The 13,991-nt window shown below is 40.0% G+C and overlaps 1 protein-coding gene across 6 annotated transcripts in view; it reads right to left on the bottom strand.

The window, feature by feature from the left end:
* FASLG (Fas ligand) overlaps nucleotides 1-3,595 on the bottom strand; it is a 28,267-nt gene extending 24,672 nt beyond the window's left edge. For all 6 annotated transcript variants that reach the window (XM_010956671.3, XM_074349807.1, XM_074349806.1 and 3 more), the window contains exons 1-2: nucleotides 2,638-3,595; nucleotides 2,088-2,133 (exon numbers count right to left, since the gene is read on the bottom strand). In XM_010956671.3, coding sequence (XP_010954973.1) covers nucleotides 2,088-2,133; nucleotides 2,638-2,991 — 400 coding nt within the window. In that variant the 5' untranslated portion in view covers nucleotides 2,992-3,595. The remainder of the gene's footprint in view (nucleotides 1-2,087; nucleotides 2,134-2,637) is intronic.
* Nucleotides 3,596-13,991: the final 10,396 nt, after the last annotated feature.

Genomic DNA, 13,991 nt, shown 5'->3' with positions numbered 1-13,991 from the left:
TTCTTCTAGATCTTTACTGAGAATACAGAAGTGTGCATATGCATTGGTTCAATATTAAACTAAACATACTTTTTATAACTTTTCTTTTTACCTAACAATATAGAATGCACCATCTCTATGGCATTAAATGTCCTTGTAATATATAGTTTTTAGTTGCTACATATTATGCTCTCATCTGAATATAATGTATTTAACTAATTTCCTATTAAGAGGCATTTAATTCTCTTCAGAATTATTTATTATAAATAGCCTTACGAGGAAGTGATGGACATTCTTATGTATAAATTTTCCAGCACATCTTTATTTTCTTCAGATAAAGTCTCGATGATAAGATTACAAGGTAAATGCACAGTTTCAATCCTTTGATATATTTTTCCCAGCTGCTCTTCAGAAAAGGTCTAGCAATTTACATGCTCACTGACTGTCAACTAAAGTTTAAGCAGACCCTTTTCTCTCACACTTATTACCAATCTGGGTTTGTGTTTTTTTTTTTTTTTTTTTAATCTTTACTAATTTGATGGATAGAAGTGGGCATCCCTCTTTAAAATTTGCATCTCTTAATAGTAAAGTTGTTTTGCTTTCCATGTGATAACTCACCATTCCTGGTCCATTGGGGTTGATCTAGGGAAGATCGTGGACTAGTGGGATGGGCAGACCTGACTCATCTGTTCCCTTGACTTTAAATCACTAAAATGGCTCCAGAGAGTGGGTGAAAGCTAAGTAACTAGGTGCCCATTTTACCAGCCACATTCCACTATTTTTCAAAGCTATCTTATTTTAGAAATCCTCCAGAGGTTTTATCGTTCTAACAAGTATTTCTGATCTGCTTGGGCCCATCGGGAATTTCAGACTCAGAAGTAGAAACTGGAGGATCCTAAGGATGGTGTCTGCTAAGAGCTTACATCCTAGGGCAATAGGGTGACTTGAGTCACCTGCTTTAGGCACCTCCTGAGAAATTGGAACGGGCTCCCCTTACTGGATGGCCAGTGCTACTTTCTGTTTTCTTCCCAATGTCTAAGGGTAAGATCTACCTATTGTCTTCACAGAGGCGTCTTGCCTGCCATCTTTATTTCTCATTCCACGACCATCTTAGAGAAATAGGACTTCCTCTGTTTCATGAGGAACCAGAGCACGTACTGGAAGCCCTGTAGGTGACGAGGCACTGGGATCCCATGTTCCTTTCTAGCCCCATTTCCACAGCAGTGGCCTTGGACACATCACCTATTCTGTCTGGCGTTTTGTTTCTCTTCTGTAAAAAGAGATGACTGGACCAGATGTTCTTTAAGCTTTTTTCCAACTCTTACCCAATCTGAAGTTCAATGACTCTTAGTTTAATGAGCTGGAGTATTCTAAGCCTATCTGTCCACAGTTTCCCAAACTATGTCCTGAAACTTCAGGAGGTCAATGTTGAACACTTTCATCTTTTTCCTGTGCTGGATCTCAAACAAAGAATCTCCCTTTGTTACTGAAGTTAGCTCACAATTGCCTCTGTGAGGGAAGCGGTCTGCCCCTTGAATAATGGCTAAAGTCTTCCCTCAAGCTTTTCAGTGGCTGCAAAAGAACCATCCTAATGTGGATGGTTGGTTGCTCACATTTTTAAAGCTTAAATACATCCTATGAAAAAAATTAATAAGGCTTGGCTCTTAAGTAGTCTCTTAGAGAGTTTAAAGAGGTGAGGAAGATCTCTTCCAGCAACAGTTGTCTCTGCCCACACCTCTCGAGGTGTTATAGCCACTGCCCTGTGCCTGGGAACCAAGAGGCCTGAGGAAAGGGACAAGCCTGGAGCCAGCTGCTCGGGGGGCAAAGGCCCAGGGTTGTACATGTGTGTTTCTCTTTCCAAAGTCAAGTAGGAATTATTTTGAATTGTGTGCAAGACTCCACTACACTGATCTTTGAGCAGTTAAATTCACTTTCTATTTTAGGGCAGCTCAAACACCCCAAATGACCAGTGGTTCAGAATTGGTTAGGATTCCTCTAGTAGTGTACAGTTGCCCAAGAATGAGATGGAATTCAAGGCATGCCATCAACATGGTTCAGCACTGAGGACTAGCTTTAGAAACTCAATGTACGTGCCTATAAGGACTCACCTATTTGCTTCTCCAAAGATGAGGCTGTTTGCCTTTGGCTGGTGGACTGGCAAAAGAGAAAGAGAAAAGGTGTATAATGAATACTAAGTTCTTTAAGCAAAGGAGGCAGGATGGTCAAGCAAACGAAGCACTGGGGAGGGAATCTAAACACAATAGAACCTCTCCTAACTTAGAAACTCTCCAGCCATGCCTCAGTTTTGTGATTTGGAATAGTTCCAATATTTGTAAGTATTTTCAAGAAAATTTAGCTTGCCCACTTGCACAAATTCACTTCCAACTGAGAAAGGGAGAAGTGTAGCTGCCAGTCCTATTCTGGCCCTGATCCATCCCAAGACACAAAAAACTTTCATTCATCTGAGCCTCCATTTCTCTGCATACAGAATAGGAAAGCTAGATTGACTCATTTCTAAGATGGGAAAAAAAGGACTGCAAAGTGCTGTTCAAGCAAGCCTGTGGTCCGTATGGACCACTGTGGCCATCCACCCTCCACTCTAGCAGGACTGTCTTAAGCCCGTGCGGCCAGGACACAGCCATCCACTGGGCAGCTTACCTCTCTGAGTTCCGCCAGCTCCTTCTGCAGGTGGAAGAGCTGAAACATCCCCAGCCCCAGTCCAACCAGGGCCACCAGAACCATGAAAAACATCACAAGGAGACACAGGCCTGTGCTGTGGTCCCTCCTCTTCTTCAGAGGTGGCAGTGGTAGTGGAGGCAGTGGCGGTGGTGGCCGTGGCGGTAGTGTTGGTGGTGGTGGTGGTGGTGGTGGCGGCGGTGGCCTCCCTTGCCCAGGCCTTCCTGGCGCAGAGGATGGACAGGGGAAGACCGACCGTGGAGAGGCCCAGGGAGAGCTGGCACTGCTGTCCACCCAGAAGATTGGGGGGTACGGGTAATTCAGGGACTGCTGCATGGCAGCCAGTGACTCGGGCCAGCCCCCGGCCAAGGGTTCTCCTCCTTCTCAATCCTGCGGAGGCCCGGGTGTCAAGGACGGGACTCTTGTTTCTGACTGCTCAAGAGAAGGGAGCTGGCCCTCTCTTTATAGAGTTTCCAGAGCCAAGGGAAACACCTCTGTTTCGTTATCTCTGTCTTGCTCTCTTTCTGCTTCTCAAAGAGACACCCACTCACTTGGCATCTGAAGCTGACAAGCCTCAAGAAGCTCAGAGCAAACCCCGGGAAGTTTCCGCCCACAATTTTCTGATGAGAGCTTTCAAAAACCCCAATCGCTGCTGCCCTGTGACCTGAAAGCCTGGTGGGGTGAGCTCACCTTCCTCTGGCCCCGTGAGAGCAGGTAGCATCAGCATCCATCGGTGCAGCCCTGTGGGCTTTGGCCACTGCCCAGCGATGGGGAGAGTGACCGGTGGGGCCCGTTCAGGCACTGAGGGCGAGACCAGGGAGTCGCGGCCAGAGGAGTCGCTTTTATCTCTTACCTTTTGCAGGAGGGAATCACCCCCTTGCTGTCATCCTTTCCCCATACGCAAGTAGTATTCACCCTGACACTACAAAGCCCCCGTAATCTGCCGGTGAAACACCTGCCCCACCCACTCTGCAGAGATGAGACCGGAGGTTGCAAACCAGTGGCCCATGTGCCTTATGGAGCCGACAGTCCTTCTTTGTGCCTCACAGTGTCATTTCTTTCCATCGATTGTCCCCTTTAAAAATTAGAATTATATATATATTTATATTTTACTTTGAAACAATAGAATATTAGGCAGTCTAGAGGCCATCTCTGCAAACCCAGTCAGCTGGAGCTGGGTGGCAGCTGCCCCCCTGGACGGACATGGGTGCCCCAGTTGCCCAGCCTGCACACCCTCCACTATGTCTCACACAGCACCTTACCGAGTGAAATGGCCCCTTCCTGGTCCCCATGGGTGTTTCTGTTTGCAACCTCTGTTACAGTTGTCAGATGTAGTACATGGTGCCCAGTTTAGTTTGAATCTCAAACAATAACCAGTTTTTAGGGCAATTATGTCCTAAACATTACATGGAGCATACTAAAAATTATTTGGTTTTTTTTAGCCTGCAGTTCAAATTTAACTGATGTCCCTGCTCGTTTGTTTGCTTTCTAAAGATGGGACTCTACCCAGACTGACTTCACACATTTCTCCTGCTTCAAATACCATTTACAAACAAATAATTCCCAAGGGCTCAGCTCCACATCAACCATGGAAACCTCCCTAAACCCCTATTTCCCATTTTATTAAAAGGCTCTCCTTCTGAAATTTTATTCATTTTTACATTGTGCTTTGGCATTTCCATGCCTATTATTCTGGTCCTCCACCTGAACCAAACCAACATCAAACTTACTTCCTTGCCACATTCCGCCCACCGCCCCTTCATTCCCAGTACAGCCTGTTTCACCTGAGGTCACTCTTTCTAGTGACAAATTCAGCTCCACTCTCTTCCTCTCCTCCAGGAACTGTTGACTTTACCTGGAACCTGTTTCCCACATCAGCACACTGTCTCCCTCCTGTTACTGCCTGAGGTCAGACTTTTCTTATCTCTCCCCTGAAACATTGCCATGACACCCTAACTGGTCTCCCTGGCCTGGCCTTTCCCAAGCCCAAGTCACCCTACAAAACGCTGCAAGAATGATGCTCGTAAAAATGGATTCAATGATCTCACTTCCTTGCCTAAAACCTTCTGGTGGAAGGTGTGATTCTGGGAGTGGTCCAGAGCTCTCAGTGCGACACATGAGGCTCTTTGCAGTCAGACTCCAACAGCTGGCACTTCCTCCTCTCCAGGCACTTTTAGCCCACATCTCACTCTCCTCTCATGAAACAGGGCGACAGATGAGACCAGAATGACAGCATGAGGTTCTCACTCTCTTTTACAGGGGGGTAGATTTTGAACTGACATATAGCTTTCTTCAAAGTTATTTAAAAAATGGTAAATCTAAAGTTTATAATTATAATAAGAAGAAAATGTAAGTTTAAGAATTCCACCATACATACAACCATACAAAACACTTAAAGCATCCTGAAATAACTCAATAAAAATGATATGAGCTGAAGACCTAAATAGACATCTCTCCAATGAAGACGTACAGATGGCTAATAGACACATGAAAAAAATATTCAACATCACTAATTATCAGAGAAATGCAAATCAAAGCTACAATGAGGTATCACTGCTCACAGTCAGAATGGCCGTCATCAAAAGTCTACAAAGAATAAATGCTGGAGAGGGTGTAGAGTAAAAGAACCCCTCTTATACTGTTGGTGGGAATGTAAATTGGTGCAGCCATTATGGAGAACAGTATGGAGGTTCCTTAAAAAACTGAAAATAGAGTTACCAAATGATACAGCAAGCATACTTCTGGACACATATTCAGAAAAGACAAAAACGCTAAATAACTTGAAAAAATACATGCACCCTAATGGTCATAGCAGCACTACTTACAAGGCTTAAAACATGGAAGCAACAAAAATATCCATCAACAGATAAATGGATAAAAAAGATGTGAGACAGATAGACAGATCCCTTCCAACAAAAGGATTTAGGCAAGGAAATGAGATAATTGATGGAAGGGGAAGAAAAGGTCAGAGCTAGTGATTTTTTTCAGGAAAAGGGGTAAGATTGCCTGTTGTACAGATTTAAAGGGATGTGCATGACACCTGGGAGCAAATTTAAGTACAGGACCAAATCAGAGAACCCACCTTGTACAAATTGTTAGAATTTTTAAGTATCTTAACTCCTTAGATGAAAATATAAATGATCTTTAATTATGGTTCCTCTAGCATTGCAATTCCCTTTAGAAATTGTCCTGATTCTTTAGTAAACATACTCCAAGTATGCATCCCCAACTTAGCATGTTAGTTGCACAGAGGTTATAAGGAGAGGGTGGTAAGGAGAAGTGAGTCCTGTCTCTTCCAATCCCTCCAGGGCTTTAGCAGAGCAGCTGACACAGTGGACCGTGGCCCAGAGCTCTAGATGTGATTCAGCAGTAGCGTAGAGTGGTTCATGCTGAAAAGAGCAGCCGTGAATCTCCACAACTCTGGAGGAGAATTCTGAGTAGCTGCCAAGTAAATAGAAAGGCCAAACCTTCTGATTACCCCCAGAAGAAAGCAAAGGCCCCAGTACGCTCCTAGCTGAAGTTTCATTCACAAATATTCACCTTACATATTTACTCTCACTTAGTACTTCCAGGCTGCTCATCTGAGTGGCCGAATCCCTTGACACCACCACCAACTTCATGATGACCTATCCTATATCTTCATCCCTACTTGGTACTATCGATCTTTTTAATTTTTACAAAATGTTATGGATATAAATTCATATTGCCTTGTCTATTAATTTTCTTTTTCTGATTTCTTGTGAGGTCTTCCTTTCTGTGTGCATATTTCCTGTTTGTACACTACACCCATTTTTCAGTTGGGTTTCTTGTCTCTTTTGTGTTGATTCACAGGATCTCCTTGTACTTTATATTATAGATATTAACCCATTGTTACTTTTAGACATTGCAAATGTCTTCTCTCCATCATCACAAATTTCGTTTTTAGCCTTGAATCTATCTGGAGTTCACCTTTGTGATATGAAATGGGTCCATCTTTGTTTTTCTCCACGTGTGAACCAGTTTTCCCAACACAATCCGTACTTTCCCTCACTGAATTAGAGTGGCATACTTTTCATATATCAAGTTTATACATACAGTTGAATCTTCTTCTGGGCTCTTATTTCTGTTTCATTGATTTATTTCTCTATTCCAGTACCAGAGTCATATGGTTTTCGTAATTATGGCTTTGTAGAGATAATATGGCAAAAATTTCCCTCTTTGCTATTCTTTTTCAAAATTGACTTAGCTATTTGAGTGTCTTTAATCTCCCCTATATGCATTAGGAAAAGAAAAAATATCACGGTCTTAAAAATTCTCCACTGGACTATTAACTGTAATCACACTAACAAAGGGGAAATGTTTTCTTTACAACATTTTTTCCCTATCCGTAGTTTTTCACATGCTCTTTATGACATTTAAAACATTTCTCCAGGATGGTCTTATCCATTCTTTCTTAGATTAATTGCTTGATACTTTGTAATTTGTTGTGATTACAAACAGTATCATTTTCTGTGATATTTTTAGATTTTGTGGTAAACAACCTCTAAGATGACCCCAGTGATGCCCCATCTCCTAGTATTCACATCCTTTCATAACTTTCTCTCCTTGAGTGTGGGCTGGACCTACTGACTTTCTTCTGACTAACAGAATACAGCAGAAGTGTTCAGATATCACTTTCAAGATTATGTTATAAAAAGACTGCAGCTTCTGCACTGCCGATGGCTGACTTCTCATTGTATCCTCACATGGCAGAAAAAGAGAGGAAGCAATCTCTCTCTCCTGACTCTTATAAGGGCACTAATCCCATTCATGAGGGTTCCACCTTCATGATGTCATCTAATCCAAATTATTTTCCAAAGGACTCACCTTCTAATACCATCCCTTTGGGACATAGAGTTTTGATAAATGAATTTGGGAGGGATACAAACATCCAGTTCCATAACACCCACCTAAACCAAGCTTGAATTCCTGACCACAGCAATTTTAAGATACTAAATATTTGTAATTTTAAGCCACTACATTTTTGGGGTCATTTGTTATGCAGCAGTAGATAGCTAATATGGATGACTATATCTGGTTTAAATAAATGCTCTTTACTTTGTAATAAATAACCTTGAATCTTACAAACTTGCGGAGCTTTCTTTTTATTTCTGATAGTGTGTCTATTGATTTCTGGGTTGGGAGGGTTTCTATATAGATATACATTATCAGTAGACAAAAATGACAACTTTTAATCTTCCCTTCCAATCCTGATGCCTCATTCTTTTACTTTTCCTTCTGTACTGTCCCAAACCTTAAGAATTCTATAAAACAGTAACCTGTGACTATGGGCAGCTATGTCTTGTCCCTAGACATTGTTTTCTAGTCTGAAAGGATGAGTTGGGAGATAATCTATCAAGCATAACTCTTGCTTCTCTAGGTCATAGCAAGTTGAAGGGGGAAAATCAAGAGGCTGTGGATGACAGTAGTAATGAAGCCAAAATTGTCCTTTAGCCCTGCTACCCCATGTAACAGTATTATTAGATGCCAAGACTACTTCCTTTCTTCCCCTGTCCTTTGTATATTGATTGGACTCTGGTCAGGAAAACAGAAGACACTCTAAATGTGCAAAGTGGGGAAAGGATTAACATAGGAATTAAAGACTAGACAAGCAAAGGTCAGGAAGGAAACTCTGAAGTACAAAACATGCTACAACCAATAGTTTCAGCTGCCAGCAACACTGGCAGGACAGCGGAAAGCTACAGAAAAGCCTTATACTGCCTCTACTATCCCCAACACTCCTTTCAGTAGCTGCTGTGACAACCACTAGCTGCTCCACCACCTTCCAAACCTCATGCAATTGCTTCTCATTGGTGGAATCCAATCAGATTCTACTTGCAACAGAACATAGAATTGTAATTTCTAGGCTTTATGCTCCTGGAGACAGGGAAGAGGGTAAAAAGATAGGGACAGTACTGAGGATTGACAAATTATATGTGATACACTGTGTCTATCTTGTTCACCATCACTGTGTAAAAACTCGAACATCTATTGGCTGAAATAATAAATGCAAGAGGGTCCCGGGTCCGGAACAGGACTCTTTGGTGGGAATTGAGATTCTTCTGCAATCTCATTCAGTGGTGCTTCATGCTCCATCTCCTGATGATACTCTGCACATGCTATTGGTCTGCTGTTGACTTTATTGCAGAAGCATGACAGCATTGTACTTCCCTGCCTTCCACAGAGGTGGGTCATGTCACTCTTTCAGTTGTCACTGATACAAATGTAAATCTGACCATGTCAGTTTGCTGTTTAAAGTAACACTTCATGGCTGCCCACTGCCTTTAGAATATAATCTGAACTCTTTATCACAACTTCCAAGCCCCTGCATTATCTGAGCTCTTTCTAACTCTACAACTTAGCTCTTTCTATTCTCTTCCTCTCTCACCACACTTAGGCCACACTGGTCTTTCAGTTCACTAAAAATGGCAAGTTGTCAGCCGAGGAGGGCTGATGTGGGGTTCTGGAAGCTGAGTGACCCAAACGAAAAAACACACGAAGAGTAGCTATACTGTTGGACAGACTTCAGCCAGAGACACCATGGGGTTAACAACACTTTATTCTATTGCCACAGGGAGGTGCACGCGCCTATGATGCACCTGTCCTGCTTTTATCTGTTCTCTGCCAGCACATGTGTAATGTGAATTTCTTTGTTCATTAGGCTTACAGAATATCTCTAGTACACGCATATTTCTATTTTCTTTGTCCTAAATCTTATATAACTGATGCATGCGTACAGTCATTATTTACTGCATGCTACAAACATGCTCTGATCGTGGCCTTGGGTCCCACAGCCTTAACTCATCTCAAGGCCAGCTCACACAAGTTCTTTCCTACCTCAGGGCCTTTGCCTGAGATGCTTCTTGGAAAGATCCTTGCTCTATCTCTGCTCTACTTTTATTTGACCAGGGGCTAGAACCGTTAAGTCCTAAACTAAATGTCCCTTCCTCAAACAGGCCTTCACTGGTCACTCCATCTAAATGAGGTAACTTCTGTTAGTATTCTCTCTCATAATACTCTGCTTTTTTTCCCTTTTCTGGTATTTATCACAAGTTCATAGATACAGATATAAAATCATATTTATCTTCTATACTTGACTGTATGTAGCATAGTGCCTGACAACTAATATTTACTCAATAAATAAATATTAAAACACTTAATAGACTCCTCAAGTTACAACTCATTCACTTTCTCAATTTCTTATCAATTTTTGGCTTTTAAACTGTGAGACAAGTCAGAAGACATCTGAAAGGAAACACACAGGCTTATTCCCACAGGCATCTATTCTCATTAATAATCCAGTTGGATTCTATGTACCTTTGTCTTTCCTGTCTCCAGATGTCCTCCTTGCCATCCAAAGTATGTCCCAAGAAGCCAGGGAGAGACTCTGCCCTCCCTCCTGGCTCAAAAGTTTTAATACCATTCAGTGTGTTCACTTTCTCTTAGGAGGCTCATCAAGTCCCCTTGCAATTGGAACCCTGGTGGCTGACCTTAACATGGTAAGTTGGTGGTGGCCCTAAAGACTGACTGTCTCTTCTTCTCAGTCCCCATATGCAAGCACAATGATACACTGTGCACAACTAGGAACAGAATTGGAGGTCACATTGGTTACCAAATCTTATCAATGACTAACTATCTGAATTTCTCAAAGAGAAGTGGCTAAATATGAATTCCAAGCCTAGAATAGTGTCTGGTATTAGAGGCCCTCAATAAATATCTGTTGATTATATGAATATAGATTGGGAACCTGACACTTAAATAGGTTAAGTGACTTGCCTAAAGTTACACAGCCTACTGGTGTTTGAGCCAAAATTCTAATCCAAAAAGGACACAATATGAGAGTGATTATGAAACAAGAATGCTCAAGACTACCCTAGGAACAAACAGTGCTCCCAAGTATATAGGGCTGGGAGCCTACAGCTTGCAAGGCAGTAAGAAGGTGGGATAGGAACAATATCTATTAAGACTGTAAATGTCTGAAGAAATAATGAAGATCAGAGCAGAAATATAATGAAATAGAGACTGAAAAAAACAACAGAAAAGATCAACTAAACTAAGAGCTGGTTCTTTGAAAAGATAAACAAAATTTATAAACATTTAGCCAGACTCCTCAAGAGAAAAGAGAGAGGGCCCAAATCAATAAAATCAGAAATAAAAAAGGAGAAGTTGCAACTGACATCACAAATACAAAGAATCATAAAAGATTTACTACAAACAACTAAATGCTAATAAAATGGACAATCTCCCAATACAGAACCAGGAAGAAGTAGAAAATAGGAACAGATCAATTACCAGTAATAAAATATATTAGTAATTTAAAAAACTGGACCAGATGTGACTTCACAGATAAATTTTATCAAATATTTAGAGAAGAGTTAATACCTAGCCTTCTCAAACTATTCCAAAAAATTGCAGAGGAAGGAATGCTTCCTAACTCATTCTACAAGGCAAGCATTACTCTGATACCAAAACTAGACACGATATCTCAAAAACAGAAAATTATAGGCCAATATCACTGATGAACATAGATGCAAAAATACTCAACAAAATACTAGCAAACCAAATTCAACAATATAGTAAAAGGATCATACACCATGATCAAGTGGGATTTATCCCAGGGATACAAGGATGGTTCAATATACACAAACCAATCAATGTGATACACAACATTAATATATTAAATAATAAATCATAAGATCAACTCCACAGATGCAGAAAAAGCTTTTGACAAAATTCAGCATCCATTTATGATAAAAACTTTCACAAAGTGGGTATAGAGGGAACATACCTGAACATAATAAAGGCCATGTATGACAAGCCCACAGCTAAAATCATCCTCAACAGTGAAAAGTTGAAAGTATTTCCTTTAAGATCAGGAACAAGACAAAGATTGCCACTTTTGCCATCTTTATTCAACATAGTATTGGAAGTCCTAATCGCAGCAATCAGACAAGAAAAATAAATAAAAGGAATACAAATCAGAAATGAAGAACTAAAATTGTCATTTATTGCAGATGACATGGTACTATACATAGAAAACCCTAAAGACGCCATCAAAAAAAAACTATTAGAATTCACCAATGAATTCAGTAAAGTTTCAGGATACAAAATTAATGTACAGAAATCTGTTGCATATCTATACACTATCAATGAACTATCAAAAAGAGAAATTAAGAAAACAATCCCATTTACAGTCACATCAAAAGGATAAAAATAAATCTAATGAAGGAAGTAAAAAACCTGTATTCCAAAAACTATAAGACAACGATGAAAGAAAGTGAAGACAACACAAACAGATGGAAAGATATCCTGTGTTCATGGATTGGAGTAATTAATATTGTTAAAATGACAATACTACCCAAATCAATCTACATATTCAATGCAATCCCTATAAAAATACCAATGGCATTTTTCACAGAACTAGAAGAAATAATTCTAAAATTGTTATGGAAACCCAAAAGACCCTGAAGAGCCAAAGCAACCTGGAGAAAGAACAAAGCTGAAGGTATCACACTCCTTGATTTCAAACTATACCTCAGAGCTAGAGTAATCAAAACAGTCTGGTACTGGCACAAAAACAGACACATAATTCAATGGAACAGAATAGAGAGCCCAGAAATGAACCCACATTTTTATGGGCAATTAATCTATGACAAAGGAGGCAAGAATATACGATGGAGAAAAGACAGCCTCTTCAATAAATGGTGTTAAGGAAACTGAACAGCTACATGTAAAAGAATCAAACTGGACTACTCTCTCACACCATGCACAAAAATAAATTCAAAATGGGGTAAAGACTTAAACATATGACCTGAAACCATAAAATTTCTAGAAAGAAATATAAAACAGTAAGCTCTTTGACATCAGTCTTAGTAATTTTTCTTTTTTTTGGATATGTCCCCTCAGGCAAGGAAAACAAAAGCAAAAATAAACAAATGGGACTACATCAAACTAAAAAGCTTTTGCACAGTGAAGGAAACTATCAACAAAATAAAGAGCCAACCTACTAAATGGGAGAGAATGGGAGAAGATATTTGCAAATGATGTATCAATAAGGGATTAATATCCAAAATATATGAAGACCTCATACAACTCAACATCAAAAACATAAACAATTGAAAAATGGGCAGAGGATTGGAATAGACATCTTTTCCAAAGAAGACATACAGAAGGCAAACAGGCATGTGAAAAGATGCTCAACATCATTAATCATTAGGGAAATGCAAATCAAAACCACAGTGAATCACCTCACATTTGTCAGAATGGGTATTATCAAAAAGACAACAAATAACAAGTGCTAGCAAGGATGTGGAGAAAAGGGAAACATCATGCACTGTGGGTGGGAATGTAAATTGGTGCAGCTGCTATGGAAAAACAATATGGAGGTTCCTCAAAAACTTAAAAACAGAACTACTATATGATCCAGCAATTCCACTCCTGGGTATTTATCTAAAGAAAAGTAAAAGACTAATTAGAAAAGTTATATGCACCCCTACATTCATTGCAGCCTTATTTACAATAGTTAAGATACAGAAGCAACCCAAGTGCCCACCAATAGATGAATGGATAAAGAAGATATGAAATAGGCATATATATAATGGAATATTACTGAGCCATAAAAAAGAATGAAATCTTGCCATTTGTAACAACATGGATGAACCAAGAAGATATTATGCTAAGTGAAATAAGTCACATAGAGAAAGACAAATACCATATGCTTTCACTTATATGTGGAATCTAAAATGCAAGTGACCAAACATAAGAAAACAGAAATAGAATCATAGATATAGAGAAAAACAGATGGTTGCCAGACGGGAAAAGGGTTGAGGCAGGGAAAGAAATAGGTGAGGGAGATTAAGAGGTACAAATTTCCAGCTGCAAAATAAATAAGTCACAGGTATGAAATGTACAGTTGGAGAATACAGTCAAGAATTAGGCAATATCTTTATATGGTGGCATTTGTTACTAGACTTACCATGGTGATCATTCTGGCATGTATATAAATATCAACTAACAGTCACTAACATAGTGTTATAGGTCAATTATACTTCCAAAACAAACAAACTCGTAGAAAAAGAGATCGGATTTGTGGTCACCAGAGGCGGGGTCTTGGGGGAGGAGGGGTTGGATGAAAGCAGTAAAAAGGTACAAACTTCCAGTTATAAGATAAATAAGCACTAGGGATATAATACATGCATGATAAATGTAATTAACACTGGCTATATGTTACGTATGAAAGTTGTTAAGAGAGTAAATCGTAAGAGTTCTCATCTTAAGGAAAAAAGTTTTTTCCATTTCTTTAATCTTACATCTATATG

The sequence above is a fragment of the Camelus bactrianus genome, chromosome 21, assembly GCF_048773025.1.
Source record: "Camelus bactrianus isolate YW-2024 breed Bactrian camel chromosome 21, ASM4877302v1, whole genome shotgun sequence".
Lineage (NCBI taxonomy): Eukaryota > Metazoa > Chordata > Mammalia > Artiodactyla > Camelidae > Camelus > Camelus bactrianus.
Note: the sequence above shows the minus strand (reverse complement) of the source record. Positions and strands in the feature narration are given on the sequence as shown.